This window comes from Leucoraja erinacea, chromosome 28 (assembly GCF_028641065.1).
Source record: "Leucoraja erinacea ecotype New England chromosome 28, Leri_hhj_1, whole genome shotgun sequence".
Taxonomy (NCBI): domain Eukaryota; kingdom Metazoa; phylum Chordata; class Chondrichthyes; order Rajiformes; family Rajidae; genus Leucoraja; species Leucoraja erinaceus.
This window is the reverse complement of record NC_073404.1, coordinates 16,840,813-16,862,998: the sequence shown is the minus strand read 5'-3', so window position 1 is coordinate 16,862,998 and position 22,186 is coordinate 16,840,813. Positions and strand designations below refer to the sequence as shown.

Sequence of the window (22,186 nt, the reverse complement as noted above, 5' to 3'; positions counted from 1 at the left end):
TGTCTAGGTCCTTTTGTTTCTCACACTCAAACTGCTATTCATTTGTTAATCAGGCAACCTAATTTCAAGTTCATCCCCGTGGTCACCCCGGTTTTACGCTATCAAAAACATCCCCGTCCCCACCCTCCTTGAGGCTTTGCAACCACCTTTTGTCTCGTTCTCTGATCTGAAGCGCTATTTCAGTTCCTATTCCCGCAGAAGCATCCTGACCTGCTGAGTATTTTCCATGTTTTCTGTTTTTGTTTTTCGATTTCTTGAATCTGCAGTTTTTTGATTTTCCCAAGACAGTCCGCAGTTTGGAGCAAAAGTGCAACCCGTGTCCACTCTGCCTGCTCCTGTGGGCCAAGGAAAATGTACACAGAGTCTTTTCTCCTTGACTAGATCTTGGGTTATGAGTTTTAGAGATACAGCATGGAAACAGATCTTTCGGCCCGACGAGACCATGCCAACCATCGTTCATCTGTTCGCAGAGGTTCTATATTATCCCACTTTCTCATCCATTCCCTGCATATTAGGTGCAATATTTCAGAGGCCAATTAACCTACAAACCACATGTCTTTGGGATGTGGAAGGAAACCGGAGCATCCAAAGGAATTCCTCGGGGTTGCAGGGAGTACATGCAAACTGGACCCACACAGCACCCAAGGACAGGATCGAACCATGACTGGTGCTGTGAGGCAGTGGCACTGCTGACTGCATCACAGTGCTGCCTCTAACGCAGCAGGAAGCATTAAACTGTGAGAGGCAGATGGTAACAACAAAAGAACATGAGGGGAGGAGCAGGAGTATGTCAATCATCCCTCGTGCTTGCTGCCTCATTTGGTAAAATTGTGTCTAATCCATCCTTCCCTCTGTCTCCTTCCCTCTGTCTTCCCATATCCCTTGTCTTGCCAACAATGGAAATACCTGATGGTCCCCCCTTTGAATATGTGCAATTATTCCACTTTCAGCATTCTCTGGGAAAATAATTCCAAAGATTCTTTCACTCTCTGAGGAAAAAATATCCTCCTCGATAAGATCCTCTCTCATTCTTCCAATCTTCGTCGAATATAGACCCAGCCTACTCATCCTTTCTTCATATGTCAGAAACATAAGCAATTTTTTCCCACTTTGGGTTAAGCCACTTTTCAACTTGGAGCTGTACAGGTGAATTTCGAGACCAATGAGGATCCAATGCTTCTGCCACGCAACACAGTTAACATTGACCCTCTTCTCAAGTGCATGAAAGAAACAAAGAGGATAAGGAGAGTAGCCCAATCATCTCTGGCACCTCTTGAAGTACTAACTAACTGTGGCGGATACAAACAGTTTCTCTTCTGAGGCTCCAGCTTCTCAGCTAATGGTAATGAGGGAACGCAACACTTTACAAAAGGTACTATTGCAATATGCGGCAGCCCTGTGCAATAAACCATTCAGATCACAATTAAAAGTAGAATCAAACTTTTTGTAACAAGATATTTCACAGTTGTCATGTTCCCTAGTGTCAGATTTGGCATTTCTGATAATGCATTTCTGCAAATAGTACATGTTGTGATGAGTCGGGAGAACAACTGCTTCTCTCTTGTTCTTTTTGTTCTGTTTATTAATCCTTTCTGTTTTTGTTCTTCATGTTTTATTTCCCTGTCCTGGCATAGACTGGACGCAGAGTTGAAGCTTTTCACATGTCGGGCTGATGGCAAGACGGGAAAGGTGACATTCTCCCCTCAACTCCCTTCAACCTGTTCACGTACAAGGCATGATTATACTTCACCGGGAGCTTGGTTTCAAACGGAATAAAATTCCTTTGCAAACCACAGCCGACACGTTGATGAATCAATAGGGAGAAGTCTGTGCAGCCCACGTACACCAAATGAGAGAACTATTTTATTTTCGGAAAAGACATTGTGTACGAGCTAGTTTGGCTTCAGGCTTGTTAGGCTGCATCTCCTGCTGGTGCTGAGGCTTTAGCTTCTGTTCAGTGTTGGCACTCAGGCATCCAGTATAGAATAGATGCTGCTCTTTGCTCAAATGATTGTCAGCGACCAGTGGGCAGATGCAAATAATTTGCACAGATGGGACTTTTTAAAGAAGGACAGCTTAGGCTGGATTACCACCAGATTGGGAACTGAGTCCTCGGTAAGGGAGATATTAGATTTTGCTTGTATTCTTTCCAGATTAGTAGCAATTCCCTGAGCAGAATCTTTATTGTCCACGACAGCTTCTGTGGAGCTTGCAGTCAAACAGCAGCTTGTGGTGGAAATTTCCCAAGCAGCCAAAAGCTGAGCCACGCAGAGGAGAGCATGAATATTGTACAGCAAAAAAAACAAAACACTGCAGGAAATCAGCAGGTCAGGCAGCATTTGTGGAGAGTGAGGGACTGTCGATGTTTTGGGCTGAAACTCTGCATCAGGACTACTGACAACGGTTCTCGACTCGAAGCACCAACTATCCCTCTACCTTCAAAGATGCAGCCTGATCTACTGAGTTCCTCCAGCTCTTTGACTTTTGTTTCAGATTCCAGCATCTGCAGTTTATTGCTTCCCCATGGATCTTGCACGTGTGAGGTTTTTTCCGTGGATCCTCAAAGTCCATCTATCTTACTGAGGACCACCAATCACATTAACTCTGTTGGGGTCTTGTATCTCCCTGTCGGCTGTGAGAGAATCCTGTTAGACTCTCCATTAAGTGACTAACTTTCACTGAATGAATCGGCTGGCAAGGAAAGTATCTCTTGAAGCAGAATATAAATATTCCCTTGGAATATATTATAGGATTCTCCAATCCTCTGCAATGTGAACTGTTTTATGGCCTTTAAAAATTGTAAATTCTTTACAAATCACCTTGCAGCTGACATCTTGTGAGGCCTGCAATGGTGAAGGGAGGAATGGGAAAAAATGTGGTGATGTCCCCCAATCTTTGAGACCTAACATTGAGTTCAGATTGGCCACTGTGTTTGCTTTGTTACAACAACGAGCACACATTGAAAGTAGCACAATGCTTTAAAACTCTTTGAACTGAGAACGGCACAGTAAAAACTCATCCTTCATTTCTAACTTTCAAGGGCCCCAATCTTCATCAACAACCTTCTTCCTGGCCTACATGGACAAGTGGGACCTGTTTCCATGCTGTATGATTCTATAACTCCATAACAAGTTCTCTTGTGCAGGAAGGAACTGCAGATGCTGGTTTAAACCGAAGATAGACAAAAAATGCTGGAGTAAATCAGCGGGACAGGCAGCATCTCTGGAGAGAAGGAATGGGTGACGTTTTGGGTCGAGGCCCTTCTTCAGACTGGTTCTCTTGGCCTAACATTCTCTTGTTGTGAATGCAGAGGAGATATTGACTCCAGCCTTATAAGGTGCAGCTGTGAGGGAGCTTGGCTTGCAGCAGTGATTCAACACAATGCCCAGAAGGAGGTGGCAACTAGACAAACAGCAACAGAGTTGAATGCTGGTCATCATAAAGTGGGTCAAATTAAAGATTCCCAACACAATCTCAGGTTACGTGGACGGGTGAAGCATGTGATCAGACCACCAGCATCTGTGGATGTACTGGGTAAAACGATCACCTGACACTCTTGCAGACTGCTGGATGATATGTTGTTCAAAGGCACCTTTTTATACTTGGCCTCCACTGATTGCAGTTTCTGTCCCATTACCTAGAAGGCGATTGCATGCAGTGAGCTGTGAACCTGTTTAAGCTACTGTATGTAATCTAGCCAAATGCCCTCACTTACAAGGAGATAACAGGCAGGATAATGGGAACAGTCAGGTGGGACAATGCGTGGGAAAGATATGAACTCGGACTTTCAATTTCAAGTTACCTCAGATAGCGATATTAATTTATCTTCCATTACCCACTGCAGAGCCCCAGACATTCGGGTCACAAGAACTGTGACAGGAATTGTAAGTCAAACGGAGAGAAAGATTATGAGGATTATTTTCTATTGTTGACGAAGGATTTGAAGGTTTCACTAGTTAGTTATAAATCTTGTGTCCAGCAGAACCATAAGGTAAAATAAATTATTCAGTTTAATGCATTTGGATAAGGGGAGACCATTCAGCCCCTTGAACTTGCCCTACCCTTCAATTAGATGCTAGGCTCCAAACTCAATTCCACTACCAATCTTTGGTTTGTATCCACGCATAACCCCAGCTAAATCTTCAAGATTTCAAGTGTTGCCCAGGTTTCACTGCAGGTTTTCAAAACCCTTTCTGTGAATATTCCTTTAGCTCTCACTATAATATTCAGATATCTTTCTGGAAACATAATCATGAGGTGTATATATTTTCAGAGTTGCGTGATTGACGAAGCATAAAACTGATCTCAAATCAAATAGATACCTCCGATCAGGAGACCTTCAACTGTCCATTTCCTTGCAGGCAATGCAGGAACACACCAAGCACATACAACACACGCAGAAGATGCCAACTAACCCATCCCAACTGGAGATCACACTGACTGATGCATGGAAAAACAAGTGCACACCTTGAAGGCACGTATGATAAAGTAAGTCCCAACAACAGGGATAATCTATGCTTTTGCAAAGGCTCACTGATTAGTACATACAGACTTCGAGGATACACAAATACCTGGTGGGCTGATTGTGGGCAGCGCAAACTTGGTGGGCTGAAGGGCCTGTTTCCGTGCTGTATCTCCAAAGTAAAGTCTAAAGCAGAAGAAAGCATTACCCCACAACTGCATTATCGAAGACTTTGAACGTTTTAAACATCTTTCACTCTCCCTGCAGTCTTCTAAACACAGGAGAGTACAGGTGAAGTTTGGACAACTGGTTTAGTGAATGTAAATATGTGTCTGGAAGTATGCAGATGTGTGCAGTGTACTCAGAGAGAATTGAATCAAAAAGACACAGGTGCCTTAGGCAATCTCTGGCTCTCTTTACAGATTCATCAACTTCTTGGCACGGCCTTCAGTCAGAACAAGATGCCAGACACACATTGCAAATTGGTGGTTATGAAGTACAGACCTCATGTGAGCAAAGTAAATAGCTCTAATTTAAGCAAGATGGCCGAGTTGTCAGCACTGGGTCAGTGCAGGGGCAGCTCACTGGCAGTATCTGACCCTGACAACAGCAGCTGACCATGAGGGACCATTGGTAACTGAGAGTACAGGAGAGAACGCCTGGTAAACACTGAAGAAAGGGGAACAGCCAGGATATCCCTGGGCAAGGATTACAGATGAAAATCCATCCAAAATCTATGGGGAAAAGCAAGGCTACACAAGGTACATGTTGATAGACTGAAGGTGAGAGTGAATGAGTGTGTATGTGTGTGAGTGTCTATATTTGAGTGTCTGTATGCGTGCGTAGGTTTATTCAGGCATAAGGCGGCTCCTGATGGGTTAGGAATCATCGAGTCATAGAGAGATAGAGTACAGCCCAAAAACAGACTGACGGGTCTGTGCAAATCACATTAAAATTTGCTTTGTACACCATTCGGTATCACTGCATATGCTCACTGCTAGCCATGCCTGGCTGTACGGTGCAGATGAAGTGCACAGACTGTAGACGCACACATTATATTTGAACCAGGAATCCCGGTGGGTTTTAGATAACATTTAATCGCAGCAAGTGCTCATAAATTGGAAAAGTTTCTAGCCCATTGCTTTTTCAATTAGATTGTTGCAAAAGATTCCAAGGCACTAAAGCCAGGCACAGGAAATATTCCTTTCTAATCCGATAACACTGTGGGCCTGTGCCTTCTGCTGGGTATGAGGAAGTGCTCAGTGATCAAATAAATGAGCTCTCTCCCTGGGAAAGACTGGAGCAACTTGACCAGTATAATAATTCATTGAATGTGCAGAGCCAGGGTGAATTTTCTGCCAATTGAGGTCAAACTGCAAGAGTTTACCCTGAGGAAGCCAAATGCAATCCTGGGGTATCCTTTCTCACTCATTCGGCATCTATTGCCCATTCCTGATTACACCTCAAGTGAATCAATCGCATTGGAAGGATTGACGTCACATCTAGCCCAGACTACATAGGGTGACGTATTTCCTCTCATGAAGTGAACTTGATGGGTTTTAAGAGAATGCCATGGTGTCATGGTCCCTGAGTTGCCATTTTGACTGTCCTGGATGTATTTATGAATTTGAATTACTCCCTAGAGCTTGAACCCACATTTCTGCATCAAGGGTCAAGTCTGTGAAGGATAGGGATGTTTTGTGGCTCAGCAAGGAGCTCAGTGGAGACTTGGGGGAAACTCTGGGCTAACGCTCCAGGGCAATGCTGAAGCTGTGCTGTACTGTTCCTGGTGTTCGCCTTCTGGTATGAATCTCTGATTAGTTCTGTATTTAGAGTTTAGTTTAGTTTAGAGATACAGCATGGAAACAGGCCATTCAGCCCACCGAGTCTGCACAGCCCAGCGATCTCCTAACATTAACTAGGGCCAATTTACATTTATACCAAGCCAATTAACCTACAAACCTGTACGTCATTGGAGTATGGGCGGAAGCCAAAGATCTCGGAGAAAACCCATGCAGTTCATGAGGAAAACGTATAAACTCCATACAGACAGCACCCGTAGTCAGGATCGAACCGGGGTCTCTGGCGCCGTAAGCCAGCAACTCTACCGCTACGCCACTATAGGGGCGGTAAGAAGTTATGAAACTCTCAGCCAAGAATTCACACAATGTCACACTATCCACAATTTTCAGAGTCATAGCCTTGTGATCTCTATGGCTGGTGAAAAGAGGAAGCGCAAGATCTGAGCAGACACTTTCCTGATGTGGGATACCGTCATTCCTTCCTTTTTCTAGTTCCTGGACCATTCTTCCCATTAACACACCTTTTGGTGGTAACTTCATCTGACAATGTAATCCCCATTATCTCCCAAAGGCATTTATAGGTAATCAATGGAATCCCCCTAACCAGCAATATCAGCTCCTGGAATCTTATCATTTACATTATGAACCAGCTAAAGATGAGCTGGGATCAAAGTAAATGCTATCTTCTATCTACCAGCTCTAAGGCAGCCCTTCCCTGTAAATGGGCTAGATTTCAGAACCCAAATCACATTATATTAGGTTTTGCTTTGAGATTCTTGATCTGTTCTCAAATCGCAAAATGTGCATTGCTACAGAAAGCAGTTGATTTATAAGCCTGCAATACGCTGGATCCAAAGGGGAACAATGCGATTGAATAACAATGGTTAACTCAGCACAACAAGCTCATCCATTGAGCCTGCTGGACATTACCTGCAAACACATTACTTCTCGGTGATCAATAACAGGTACACAGTCATTTCCCATTATGTCCTAAAACAATAAACTGCGGAAGGCAACATTATCCACCAGAGCCTCTGGAGAATATAAACCAGATTCTGGGCTGAGGATTGAACTACAGAGAGGGGAGCTGGAGATTAAAATATAGAATCAGGAGCTGAAGATTACAATACAGAGTCAGGGGCTGGATAGCATGTACATTGTCAGGAGGTTGAAGATTACAATACAGAGTCAGGGGCTGGATAGCAAGTACATTGGCTGGGGCTGAAGGTTACAATACAGAGTTAGGGGCTGGATAGCAAGTACATTGTCTGGGGCTGAAGATTACAATACAGAGTCAGGGGCTGGATAGCAAGTACATTGTCAGGAGGTTGGAGATTACAATACAGAGTCAGGGGCTGGATAGCATGTACATTGTCAGGGAGTTGAAGATTAAAATGCAGGGTCAGGGGCTGGATAGCAAGTACTTGCTGAATCGTGTATTTGCAGATGAGATCAGTTTAACTAGGCATCATGTTTGGCACAAACATTGTGGGCTGAAGGGACAGTTCCTGTGCCGTACTGTTCTATGCTTTATGTCCTATGTAGATTGTCAGGGGTTTGAAGATTAAAATGCAGAGGCAAGGGCTGCATATCTGGCTGAAGATTAAATATTGAAATAGGGTTGGATATCAAATACACCATCCAGGGGACAGGCCAGAGGCATATGACACACTAACAAACCACTCAAGTTCAAAGAAGTCTTGGTTCAAGATGCCATGAGGAGAATCCAAATCTAATACTGTTTGTAATTTCTCAAAATTGTAGGTTCCAGGCAAGGAGCCAAAGCACAAAGACACAATTAGTGAGTACAATGTTTTATTAAAGAACATACTTTGCATTATAATTTTGGTGTCTATTTGGATCATGACTTAAAGGATAGATTTTTTTTGAGGAGACTGGTAAATGAACAAATTCAATCTTGATCCTAGCCATTGATTATGCAAAGCCTGGATTTCAAACTTGTAAAGTTGCTGCATCAATAGAAATGGAGCCAAGAATCTCCTTCGCCACAACAGACCCACATCAGGAAGTTTTAGCAAAGCCAAGGGTGAATCTATTGGTGAGATGGGCTCAGTTCACTGCTGTTGGTACCATTGTCATCACTCAGCCCAGTCTTGTCAGCTTAGGATGGCCAAGAATTGTAATTGCCATTTTGGAAGTCACATTTCTACGGTCTGTAGATACAAGAATAAGCAGCAAAAGCTATTTCAGTGTCAATTTGAAAAGGCATCAATTCGAAACTTTTCAAAGTTTGCAAGTTTATTAAAACAATGGAGGACTGGGATTGTGGAGTGTATGTGCCACAAACAATAAGACAGCAAACAGACAGACTTTCAAGTGAATGTGTGAAGCAACAGCAATGGGTGTATTCTGTGTAGCAGAATTGATGTGGCCACAGTCTGATAATGAGTCAAGACATTGTACTTGGAAACACTCACCCAGGGACCATTGATGGAAAGCACTGTCACATTGAAACCGGCTGATATTTTTAGCAACATTAGGGCAAATGGAATTCACTGTGCAATACAGCAGAGAGACATGGCAGCTTCCAAGCAATGTAAACAGGCCAGCTTTAATTGGGAATGACTGGCTGAGACATGCCAAACTGGATCGGAAGAATGTTTTCATCATCAACACTATAAAGTTGCACCTCCAGATGTTGTTGTGAAGTAAGATGATTTTTTTTTTGCAGCGGCTACATTGGAAAAGTACAGCACAATGTGCATGAGATTTTGCAGCAGACTGCAAGCTCAGAGCAGTCACGTGTGCCATGAAGAGTCCTGTTGAGAAGAAACTGGATAGGCTGGAACAAGGATAGGCTTGGCATGTTCATGAAAACAACCAGTAAGAGTGGGGGACTCGAGAAGTAGCTGTTTCGACAGCAGAGAAAGTAGCCGAGCTGAATGGAGAGTTCAGTCATTCAAGGCTCAGCTAAAAATTACCGATATTATCCAACTTTGCAGTCCTTGTACGCAGAGTGAGAAGAAATGCAAGACTGCACCCCTCCCAATTGTTTTACATGGTGGAACCAGTAGAGTCTGCGCTGTAGAATCGTACAACTCGGAAACAGGCACTTTGGTCCAACTTATCCATACTAACCAACATGCCCCATCTACACTAGTCCCACCTGCCTGCATTTGGCCCATATCCCTCTAAACTAATCCTATCCATGTACCATCTATATGCCCCCTTAAACATTGCGATAGTCCCAGCCTCAACTCTCTGCTCCGGCAGTTCATTCCATACTCCCACCACCCTTTGTGTAAAAAAGTTTCCCCTCAGGATCCTATTAAATCTCCCCCCCCCCCCCCCCCCACCTTAAACCTATGACCTATGGTTCTTAATAAAAAATGTTTACCCAATCTATTTCTACCGAGTGCTCCGGTTTCCATTCACGTTCTAAAGTTGAATTAATCAATAGGCCACTGTAAGTTGCCCCTAATGTGGATGGGTGCTAGGAACATCTGTGATGGGGGGAGTGGGGAGGGGCAATTGATAGAAATCCGAGAGAAAATAGATTCCAGGGAAAATGGGCAGGGATATAATGGGATTGCTCCAAGTCAGCATGGACTTGACTGGGCTGAATGACCTCCTTCTATGTCAGAGAAATCTGAGAAATAAATAGGGTTGTGGAACAGTTATATCAGCTTGTTTGAAAGATATTTAGACTGAACATTACTGGACACTCAAGAAGAGTCATCATAAAATAATTGACAAATATCTTTGGGTACTGGTCTCTCTAGGACTGTTACCATGAATTATTGGTAAGCAAATCCAATATTTTCCAAAATTCTAGGAACACTCCATTAAAAATAGATTTGTTATGATTTCCTAGGCTTTTTCAGAGAGTACATTGTGAATAAATTATGACTTCCTGATACTGATCCATAGTTAAGGGGCTGTCCCACTGCGGGGACCTAATCTGTGAGTTTAGAAGGATTTGCGCTCGACTCAAACTTGCAGCATGGTCGACACGTGGTCCTAGGAGGTCACTGTAACTCTCCTTCATGCTCGAGGGAAGTTCCCGCATACTCGCGGCCTCAGTTTGGTCGAGGAAAATTTTTCTGCATGCTGAAAATTTCTCCGCGAGTAAAACTTGGTCGACATGGTTCAACTCCACTCCACTGCACTATGTGTTAAAAAGAACCATGCCGACCAAATTTTACCCGCGGAAAATTTTTCAACATGCTGAAAATGTTTCCGCGACCTAGCTGAGGCCACGAGTATTCGGGAACTTCCCTCGAGCATGAAGGAGAGTTCCAGTGTCCTCCTAGGACCTCATGTCGACCATGCTGCGTGTTTGAGTTGAGGACAAACTCGTCTAAACTCGCAGATTAGGTCACCGCAGAGGGACAGCCCCTTTAGATATAGCTCTTAGGGCTAACGGAATCAAGGGATATGGGGAGGAAGCAGGATCAGGGTCATATTGAATGGCGGTGCTAGCTCATAGGGCTGAATGGCTTACTCCTGCACCTATTTTCTGAATGTTTCTACATGAATCAATGTACCGCAACCTTATATATTACAGATGAGCTGAGATTTAAATGCACCCGCCACGGGTTACCTAAGGAACTACTTTTTCCATTTCAATCTACACCTCTTGTAAAATTTACAAAATGGAATAGTTTAAAACATATTCTTGCTTCTACATTTCACCCAGTTTCAAATGAAGCAGTTGAGCAGATAGTCAGACTAGTTACACAAGCTCTCAGGAAGCAAGTGATGTACTTGGCCACTTGCCATTAACTGGGCCAATTGCTTGAGGAAGTACAGAACAGTCTGCACAGTCCCGCAGCACCTCATTCTTTCAATGTTCTCACAATTGTTGATGGTTGAAGAGAAGTCAAAAACGTCTCCGTGACAATAATCTGAGCGGACACAGTTTCAAGCAAAATTAATGCATCCCTGTTCTTATCCTCTCACAAACCCAGCTCACAGGAAGTAGGACCGTGTATAAGAGAGACATTTGGTTGCAACTGATGACAAAGTGCAGAATGTTCAACTAATTGACTGGTCTCTTCCAGAGATGAACCAAATCTGGAAAACAGAACATCCACTGTGGAATTATGCCTGGATTATTGGCTCAAATGCAGATTTTAGGAAAGGAAACACTGAACCTTAAATCTGCCAAAGGCTGAAAGCTCCTTCAAGTCCAAACCAGAATTAAATGGCATGAAAGGTGACAACACAATCTAAGGGAAAGTCAGAAAATTGGTTATTATACAGGGTACTGGATTTAAAGTGATTGTTCATTTAAAAGCGAAAATCTTTTTATGATTATAGCTTTGTGCAACAAAATAGGATTTATCAAAGTAAAGGTACTCTCAGCTAACAGCTAGTGCAATAGGATTTACATTTACATTTGGTTTGAAGGAGGCTTGACTTGATTGAAAAACATATGATCTGATTGGCCTTGACAGGAGAGACATAGAGAGGATGTTTCCTCTTGTGCGAGGAGCTGGAATGAGTGATCACCCGTTATTCATGATCACCCTTGCTCTTATTGAATTGCCAAGCGGGATTGAAGAGTTAACTGACCCCACACACCCCACCCCTCTACACCCCTCTCCTTCTGCTCCAAATTCATTTGTCTGCAAGTTGGTGGATGTGCACCTTAATTTGCCCTATTCTTCAACTAATCAGTCTGCCCTAACGTGCACTATAACTTTCTTAAGTTTATCCCAGGCACAGATGTGGCCCCAAAAATCAAGCATCATGTTTCTCTCTTTAACTACAGTCTTGGTGCCACGGTCCCCATCCTTGAACTGACTGATGGTTTCTGTCACCGACCGGTGCCTACTCTATAGTTACCGATGTTCTAGCATGAATTATTCCATGCTTTCTCTCAGTGTGATTGATACAGTAGGTACAAATGTAGCTTTATTATTTTCATGTAAAGCAAAGGAGTAAGCATAAAGAATACTTGATATCTACTTAGGCAGCGAGTGACTATCTGTCTGCATGAATCAATTTTAAAGTTACCATTTAAAAGTGTTTTAATTGTTCTGCATTCGTTGAGTGAAGCAAATGGAACAAAAATAAAATGGGATAAGAGGAACGGATGTCAATAATGGAGGTTATATAGATGCCAAATTAGAAATATAAGCCATTCTCGTTTGTAGCCCTCCACTTAATTACAATGGTCTCGAATTTGTTTTAAACCTTTAATGGAGTGACCGAGGTTCATACATACTTTCGTCCACAAGGCGGAGAATATACAAATGTAAAACTAGTGACTCTGGGATTGGACCAGCTCCCAGGGATTAGAATTGGGTAGAAAGGTCTAGTGTGGTCAGTATCTAATCTGACCCTCAATGTCAAGTGATGTGAGGTGGAGTTGTAACAGAGAGAGTCGCCTTTGTTGGGTGACAATATCAGCGGAGCATGAGGGGAGTGTGTGGGATGGGGGATGGAGATGAAAAGGGCAAATAGGTGTGCGTAAACGAGAGAAGTAAGTTAAAAATCTCAATGAAAGGATTGGTTTCCCAGTGCTAGTGAAGAAGGTTCCCGTTGCTGGTGCAGGCCAAGCAATGAAAGAACATAAGAAATAGGAACAGGAGCAGACCATTCGGTCCCTCTCTCCTCCTAGTAAGATTGTTTTGCTTCCATGCCATTCTTCTGCACCAGCTCCATAGCCGCTGATTTCCTCAATATGTCAAAACCTACTGTTCACTGTCCTGAATATACTCAGTCACTGAACGCTCAACGCCCACTTGGGTAGTAAATTCCAAAGATTTACTACCTCATAGAGTAAGTAAGTGAGTAAGTAAGTAAGTAAGTGAGTGAGTGAGTGAGTGAGTGAGTGAGTGAGTGAGTGAGTGAGTGAGTGAGTGAGTGAGTGAATGAGTGAGTGAGTGAGTGAGTGAGTAAGTAAGTAAGTAAGTAAGTAAGTAAGTAAGTAAGTAAGTAAGTAAGTAAGTAAGTAAGTAAGTAAGTAAGTAAGTAAATTGGCCAAGTATTCACATACAGGTGCACAACCTTTTATCTGGTGTTCCAGAAACCGAAAAGCTCCGAAAACCGGCCATTTTTTCCAGATGTCGTCTGCGCACCAAAGCTCACGTTTGGCGCCAAACTTGACCCGAAACGACCCATGGTCAACCCAGGTCTGTACTACTGTAGCGGCTGCCTCCTCCCTGGAGACCGGGAGACGCTTAAACATCTGTAAATCATTGCTTAAATGTTAGTCAGTTAGTTTGGAGGGCTTTTATGTGAAGGGGGGTGAAGGGGTAAACTTTAATTCTTAGTCCCCTACCTGGTCGGAGAGGCGGGGAGCGGTCAATGCCTTACCGGGTTGCCGTGCAGTAAGCTCCGCAGCGCTGTGGCCGTTGGGGCTGCGGGCGGCGCCGGTTGTAGCTCCGACCCCGGCAACTCTACCCCTGGCTGCGAGGCACTCCAAATCCAGCGCGGCCCGCGGCCGGACTCCCCAGCTCCGCGAATGTCGGGAGTCGGCGGCGTCGCAGCGATGGGAAACCAGCGGGGAGCGGGCAATGCCTTACCGGGTCGCCGTGCGGCAAGCTCCGGAGCGCTGTGGCCGCCGACACACAACATCGCGGAGCGTCGCTGGATTTGGAGCCGCGCAGCCAGGGGTAGAGTTGCCGGGGTCGGAGCTCCAACCGGCGCCGCCCGCGGCCGGACGGAGCCCCCAGCTCCGCGGCTCCAAATCCAGCGACGCTCCGCGATGTTGTGTGTCGGCGGCCACAGCGTTCCGGAGCTTGCCGCACGGCGACCCGGTAAGGCATTGCCCGCTCCCCGCTGGTATCCCAGCGCTGCGACGCCGCCGACTCCCGACATTCCCGGAGCTGGGACGTCCGACCGCGGGCGGCGCTGGATTTGGAGCGCCTCGCAGCCAGGGGTAGAGTTGCCGGGGTCGGAGCTCCAACCGGCGCCGCCCGCGGCCGGACGGAGCCCCCAGCTCCGCGAGGTTGGGAGTCGCCGACCAGGTAGGGGACTAAGAATTAAAGTTTCCCCCTTCACCCCGACTCCACCACCACCACATAAAATCCCTCCAAACTAACTGACTAACATTTATGCAATGATTCTCCCGGTCACCCGGGAGGAGGCAGCAGCTCCAGACTTTTCAAGCCGCCCGCGCTACCTACCTAATCTACGCTAAAAATCTTCCATTCTGAAATCCGAAAATGTCCGAAATCCGACAAGTGTCTGGTCCCAAGGCTTTCGGATAAAGGTTGTGCACCTGTACAAGGAATTTGCCTTGGTGCTCCACCCACAAGTAACAACATGACATACAGTGACAGTTACGAATGACTCAGAAAACACTAAACATTAATAATAATAAAACATTAATGATAAAACACCATTGATCAAGCATGTGAACCAACAAAATACTAGATCAAAGGGAGATTACAGATATTTGGCTGTTGAGTAGAGCAACCACTCGTGGATAAAAATTGTTTTTATGTCTGGCTGTGGCAGCTTTGCCAGTCCGGAGTCGCGTTCCAGAGGGAACATTTCTTCCCTCTGGAGTCGCCTTCCAGAGACAAGAACATTTCTTCTCTTCTCTGTCATGAATGGCTAACCCCTTAGTTTGAGACTGTGATCTCTCTGGTTCCAAAAATCCCAACCAGCGGAAACACTATCCCTACATTACGTGAATAGACTGGAGATGCTGCAGTTTCTCCTTCGAGCAGTGATCAAGATATTTGATAGGGGTGTTTAAAACATTGAAGATGGGAGAACCGAAGGGCCAATGATTTTAAGTGATTGAGAAAGTCACCAAAGGGACGAGGAATACTTTTGTTTTGTACAAAAAAATGGTTAGAGTTGGAACACACTGCCTAAGAGAGCCGTGGATACAAATTCACTCTATGCCTTTAGAATGAAAATTGGATAGTTACTTAGAGAAATTGAATGGAAGGGGTCAAGAAGGAGAGCTCATGGATTTAAAAGGTATATAGACAGTCTTTTTTCACAGGTGGAAAAGGAAAATAATAGAGGGCTTTGAGGTGAGAGAGGGAAAGTCAAAAGGAGATGTGCAAAGCACTCTTGATACAGAGACCGACACAGAGACGTTACAGAGATGTGCCTACAATGTACTGCCAGGGAACATGGTGGAAGCAGATACAATCAATAACGTTTAAGAGGCATTTAGGCAGATACCTGAACATGCAGAGAATAGTGAGATACAGATGGTGTCCAGGTATAGGTTCAGTTTACATTGACATCATGGTGGGCACAGACATTGGGGGCCTCAGGGTCTGTTCTTATGTTGTACTGTTCTATGTACGGAATAAAGGGGAAAGGAGGATGATGGGGCCTGTTCAAGAGAGACTGTGACTACATTTACTGTATATAGTTAGCAAACTTGAAGTGCGTGACTTTCAGGGTGACAGTAGCTACTGGAAGGTGGGATGAGGCTGAGTAGCATTATGCCCCTGTCCCACTTAGGAAACCTGAACGGAAACCTCTGGAGACTTTGCGCCCCACCCAAGGTTTCAGTGCGGTTCCCGGAGGTTGCAGGTGGTTGTCTGAGTTTGTAGGTAGTGGAAGCAGGTAGGGAGACTGACAAAAACCTCCGGGAACCTCCGGGAACCGCACGGAAACCTTGTGTGGGGCGCAAAGTCTCCAGAGGTTTCTCTCACATTCCATAGATGTGTAGGCTAGTAAATTTACTGGCCGCTGCAAATCTCATGTTCATAAATGATAGGAGCAGAATTAGGCCATTCAGCCCATCAAGTCTACTCCATCACTCAATCATGGCTGATCTCCCTTTCCCTCTTAACCCCATTATGGGCCTTCTCCCCATAACCCCTGACACCCATACTAATCAAGAATATATGTATTTCTGCCTTAAAAATATCCATGTCACAGCCTTCTGTGCAAAGAAATCTACAGAATCAACATTCTCTGACAAAAGGAATTCCTCCTTATCTCCTTCCCAAGGGAAAATCCTTTTATTCTGAGGCTATGACCTCTGGTCCAAGACTCTCCCACTAGTGGCAACATCCTCTCCACATCCAGTCTATCCAGGCCTTTCACCAATGGAAGATCTGGGGAAGACGTTGATAAGAATGGAATAGGTATGAGGTATAAACTGGTGCTTAAGGGTTAGTATGGATCTGGTGGGCCGAAGGGCCTGGTTCCATGTTGTAGGACTCAAAAGCTGAAAACTAGATTGCCAATGTGGCTAAACATTCGCCCACCATCTTCCAGCTCCCTCCTGCTATGTCCATTCTGGAGATGTGTCCCATGACTGTAAACTCCAGTAACCGTCTGAACATTAATGCAATGGTCCCTTACAGATAAACAGAACATTAATATTCTCTGGAGTGCCTCAGGGATATCTCTGCGGTTGTGCTGAAACTCGTATGAATGAGGCATGGGAATTACAGATGAAAGGCTATCAAATCCGTTGTTTATCAAGGAAACACCAGCCATAAACACAATAGTCAATTTCCAAATATAAATTCACATTTTTACAAGAGGAGAAAGCCTTCTGGAAACAGATTTGATCAACAGTTTCATTTCTCAATGAAACAAACTGCAATGTTTCAATGAAACTTCTGTTAACCCTTCTTAAGTTGATTTCAGTTTTGTATGTTTATCCAATGGAATTTAATTGCCTGTTGCTGGTAACAGTGACGTCCCTTTGAGATAGAAACATTGTTGGAAATACTCAGGGGGCATGCAGAATCAATGGGAAGAGAAACAGTTCATGGTTTACATTGAAGGTTGACATACCTTGAGGATGTTTTAGATTGGCGCCCCTTCATCAGAAATATGTACGGCAATTATCCTTTAAAATTGAACGGCCCCAATCCAAAATGTTAACTGTTTTTTTCTCTACAATTGTTGTTTGCTAGGTATTCCCTGTTGGTCTGCATTTATGTTACATTTACAGCATTGTCAGTTTTATTTTGGTTTTTGACTTTGTTAATTGAGCGAAGTGTTCAAGTCTAGGCCAAGTTGATGGGATGTTTGTTGGTTATGAGGTCAAACGTGAAGCAGGTTTGGAGAGGTTTAGCTCCTTCCGTGCATAGATACTTTAGTACATGTGGAATGGCAGGTGTGTGATGTGCTGTTTCCATGCTGTGTGAACTATGGTTTCTAATTTACAAATTCAAGTGTCTCTGTTGAGGCCTTCGCCGTGGGGCTTCATGGTCTGTTGCTAAGGGTACCACAAAACCCAGCCAGACATCACAGCACTACAGAAGTAATCAGATATCAGAGCACTAAAAAAAACGAACCCATAAAGGGAAATTGGACACTTAGTTCAGAAAAAGAGAGAGATCTACAATAATTATAGGCAGCAAGGAGTAAATGAGGTGCTTGAGGTGCTTGAATCTTAAGAAAGAAATTAGAAAAGCTAAAAGAAGATATGAGGTTGCTTTGGCAAGTAAGGTGAAAGTAAATCCAAAAGGTTTCTACAGCTATATTAATAGCAAAAGGATAACGAGGGATAAAATTGGTCCATTAGAGAGTCAGAGTGGACAGCTATCTGCAGAGCCAAAAGAGATGGGGGAGATACTGAACAATTTCTTTTCTTCGGTATTCAACAAGGAGAAGGATATTGAATTATATGAGGTAAGGGAAACAAGTAGAGTAGCTATGGAAACTATGAGATTCAAAGAAGAGGAAGTACTGACACTTTTGAGAAATATAAAAGTGGATGTCTCCAGGTCCGGACAGGATATTCCCTAGGACATTGAGGGAAGTTAGTGTAGAAATAGCAGGGGCTACAAATATTTCAAATGTCATTAGAAACGGGAATAGTGCCGGAGGATTGGCGTTCAGCGCATGTTGTTCCATTGTTTAAAAAGGGGTCTAAGAGTAAACCTAGCAATTATAGATCTGTTAGTTTGACGTCAGTGGTGGGCAAATTAATGGAAAGGATACTTAGAGATAATATATATAGCATCTGGATAAACAGGGTCTGATTAGGAACAGTCAACATGGATTTATATAACATATATATATGTGATTTGTGCCTGGAAGGTCATGTTTGACTAATCTTCTTGAATTTTTTGAAGAGGTTACTCGGGAAATTGATGAGGGTAAAGCAGTGGATGTTGTATATATGGACTTCAGTAAGGCCTTTGACAAGGTTCCTCACGGAAGGTTGGTTAAGAAGGTTCAATTGTTGGGTATTAATGGTGGAGTAGCAAGATGGATTCAACAGTGGCTGAATGGGAGATGCCAGAGAGTAATGGTGGATGGTTGTTTGTCAGGTTGGAGGCCAGTGACTAGTGGGGTGCCACAGGGATCTGTGTTGGGTCCACTGTTGTTTGTCATGTACATCAATGATCTGGATGATGGTGTGGTAAATTGGATTAGTAAGTATGCAGATGATACTAAGATAGGTGGGGTTGTGGATAATGAAGTAGATTTTCAAAGTCTACAGAGAGATTTATGCCAGTTGGAAGAGTGGGCTGAAAGATGGCAGATGGAGTTTAATGCTGATAAGTGTGAGGTGCTACATCTTGGCAGGACAAATCAAAATAGGACGTACATGGTAAATGGTAGGGAATTGAAGAATGCAGGTGAACAGAGGGATCTGGGAATAACTGTGCACAGTTCCCTGAAAGTGGAATCCCATGTAGATAGGGTGGTAAAGAAAGCTTTTGGTGTGCTGGCCTTTATAAATCAGAGCATTGAGTATAGAAGCTGGGATGTAATGTTAAAATTGTACAAGGCATTGGTGAGGCCAATTCTGGAGTATGGTGTACAATTTTAGTCGCCTGATTATAGGAAGGATGTCAACAAAATAGAGAGAGTACAGGGGAGATTTACCAGAATGTTGCCTGGGTTTCAGCAACTAAGTTACAGAGAAAGGTTGAACAAGTTAGGGCTTTATTCTTTGGAACGCAGAAGGTTAAGGGGGGACTTGATAGAGGTCTTTAAAATGATGAGAGGGATAGACAGAATTGACGTGGATACGCTTTTCCCACTGAGAGTAGGGAAGATTCAAACAAGGGGACATGACTTGAGAATTAAGGGACAGAAGTTTAGGGGTAACATGAGGGGGAACTTCTTTAATCAGAGAGTGGTGGCTGTGTGGAATGAGCTTCCAGTGAAGGTGGTGGAGGCAGGTTCCATTTTATCATTTAAAAATAAATTGGATAGTTATATGGACGGGAAAGGAATGGAGGGATATGGTCTGAGCGCAGGTATATGGGACTAGGGGAGAATACGTGTTCGGCACGGACTAGAAGGGTCGAGATGGCCTGTTTCCATGCTGTAATTGTTATATGGTTATATATGGTTATAACATATACAGTGGACAAGTACAAAGTTGAATAAATCATGGATTTAATACCAAGGAAACTAGAGTCACATAGTCATGGTTCAAATATCACTCCAAAGGCATGGCTCCATATCCATCCCTGTTCAGGACTGAGAGAACCCTGCACCCATATAGGTGCTGACTCTCAAATGTGGGATTAAACCAAAGCCTGTCTATTCTTTCAAATATAGTAAAAGATCTTATGACAATACTTTAAGAATCTCAGGAGAATTCCTCCCCCGATTTGATCAAATTTGTGGTTTAAAAAAAAACGTAAATCATAACAGGTGATCTTCCCATTAATTTTATTGCAGTGATTCGGAACCTGCTGTGCAGAGATTAGCCTGTTACAATTCATCCCTTAAAGCAGTCACCATGGCTCAAAAGGACCTCATTGCTTTGAGGTGCTTTGGGAAATCCTGTGGTCGTGAAAAGAACAATATAAATACAAATGTAATTGCTGCTTAAAGCAATCATCTGAATCTCTTTCCTGCTAGTTGAATCATATGAATGTATCTCTACAGTTAATTCTACAGCCTTGTACAATTAACTACACATGTCACAAAACTTTGCAGAATTAGCCTATTTGCTAAGGACATTGAGATAGCCAACACTCCTAATGATGCAGTACAGTCCAAGGGATGTAAGGGTGGCGCAGTAGGTAGAGCTGCTGCCTCACACTGCCAGAGACATGGGTTAATTCCAGACCCTGGGTGCTGTCTGTGTGGAGTTTGCACATTCTCCCTGTGACCGCGTGGGCTTCTTCCGGTTGCGCTGGTTTCCTCCGACATCCCAAAGACGTGCATGTTTGTAGGTTCATTGGCCTCTGTAAATTGTTCCAACTGTGTAGGGAGTGGATGAAAAAGTGGGATAACATAGAACCAGTCTGAACGGGTTCAATAGTCAGCGTGGACTCGGTGGGGCCGAAGGATCTATTTCCATGCTTTTTCCCGTAACTAAACTAAACACAACCTTTGCACAGTGAAGCATGTGCTGCTCTGGTGCAACAGCTCTTATAATAGCAGGGTTCCAGGCAGTTCCACATCAGTGCTCAACAGCCGCTGCATCTCTTGTGTGCAGCAAGAAGTTGTCCTTTGAACTGAGAATATGGCTTGATCATTGGAATTCGCTTTTCCTGGAATCTTTCCAAAATGTTTTCATGTTATTCGGAGGTCTCAAAACGAAACCCAACGCCGCCTGTTCCTGATGTAGCAGAGCTGATTGGACTGGTGGGATCATATCAATGCCAACAGAAATCTCGGAGCTGGCAGCCTGCCTGACGCGGATTCAAGAAATGAGGGAAATGACAGAACTGGGCAATTGTTATAAATGTGTGCTGACATACAGTGGAGAAAGGAAAAACTCTGAATCTCAAAATCACAGAACAGTGTGGAGCATGAACAAGGCCTTTTGCCCGTAGGTGTGTGCTTCAGTGATTCAGTTCTTTAAACTGCACTTTCTCCACAGCTGTAACACTGCATTCCACACTCTGTCTCCTTTCACTTTTTGCACTCACTGTTGTACTCAAGCATGGTTTCATTGCACTCTTGTATGGAATGATTTGCTGCAGCATGCAAAACAACTTAGACAATAGGTGCAGGAGTAGGCCATTCGGCCTTTCGAGCCATCACCGCCATTCAATGTGATCATGGCTGATCATCCACTATCAGTACCCCGTTCCTGTCTTTTCCTCATATCCCTTGATTTCACTAGCCCTAAGTGCTCTATCTAACTCTCTTTTGAATGCATCCAGTGAATCGGCCTCCACTGCCTTCTGTGGCAGAGAATTCCACAGATTCACATCTTTCTGGGTGAAAAGGTTTTTTCTCAACTCAGTCCTAAATGGCCTACCCCTTATTCTTAAACTGTGATCTCTGGTTCTGGACTCCACCAACATTGGGAACATTTTTCCTGCATCTAGCCAGTGCAATCGTTTAAGACTTTATTAAGTTTCTATAAGATATCCTCTCATGCTTCTAAATTCCAGTGAATACAAGCCCATTCTTTCATCATTCCCTTTAATTTTTCACTCAGGTTAAATGCTCTTACCTTGTGTCCAATATTTGTTGCCGAATGGTTTTGATATATTCGAAGCTGTCGAAGCAGCAGATGTCATACACCAGGATGTAGGCGTGTGCACTCCGCAGTCCACGACAACACGTGTCTGCCCATTCCTGCAATTGACGGGAAAGTCAGAATTAATCCATGGCTGGTACACAAAAATGCTGGAGAAATTCAGCGGGTGCAGCAGCATCTATGGAGCGAAGGAAATAGGCAATGTTTCGGGTCGAAACCATTCTTCAACCTCGGCTATCCATCTACAATAAGCAGTCTGAACCATTAAAATGGAACTTAACATACATCATTCCCTGATGGTATGATGGTACAAAATGTCCCACAAAATAATCTTAAATGAATGCAAAGATGGTCAGAGAGAGGCCAAGCAATATATTCAGTAATGAATGGACAGTTGGGGTTAAGGCTATTTTAATTGCATTCAGATGTGCCCTTGAAAGAGACCAAAGCAAGGTGGAAGTATCTCATTATCTTTCTCACGCACCTCAACAGACCCTCAAAGTCCATTGACCACCCATTAACTCTGCACTATCTCCACTTTATTTAGTTTACTTTAGTTTAGTTTAGTTTAGTCTACAGATACAGTACGGAAACAGACCCTTCAGC

General features: G+C 43.8%; 1 protein-coding gene across 1 annotated transcript in view; it reads right to left on the bottom strand.

Annotated features, from left to right (window-relative positions):
- Positions 1-22,186, bottom strand: part of LOC129710702 (ras-like protein family member 10B) — an 82,907-nt gene that overhangs the window by 14,171 nt on the left and 46,550 nt on the right. Inside the window, exon 3 of the mRNA XM_055657874.1 lies at positions 21,554-21,678. Within this exon, the coding sequence (XP_055513849.1) occupies positions 21,554-21,678 (125 nt within the window). The remainder of the gene's footprint in view (positions 1-21,553; positions 21,679-22,186) is intronic.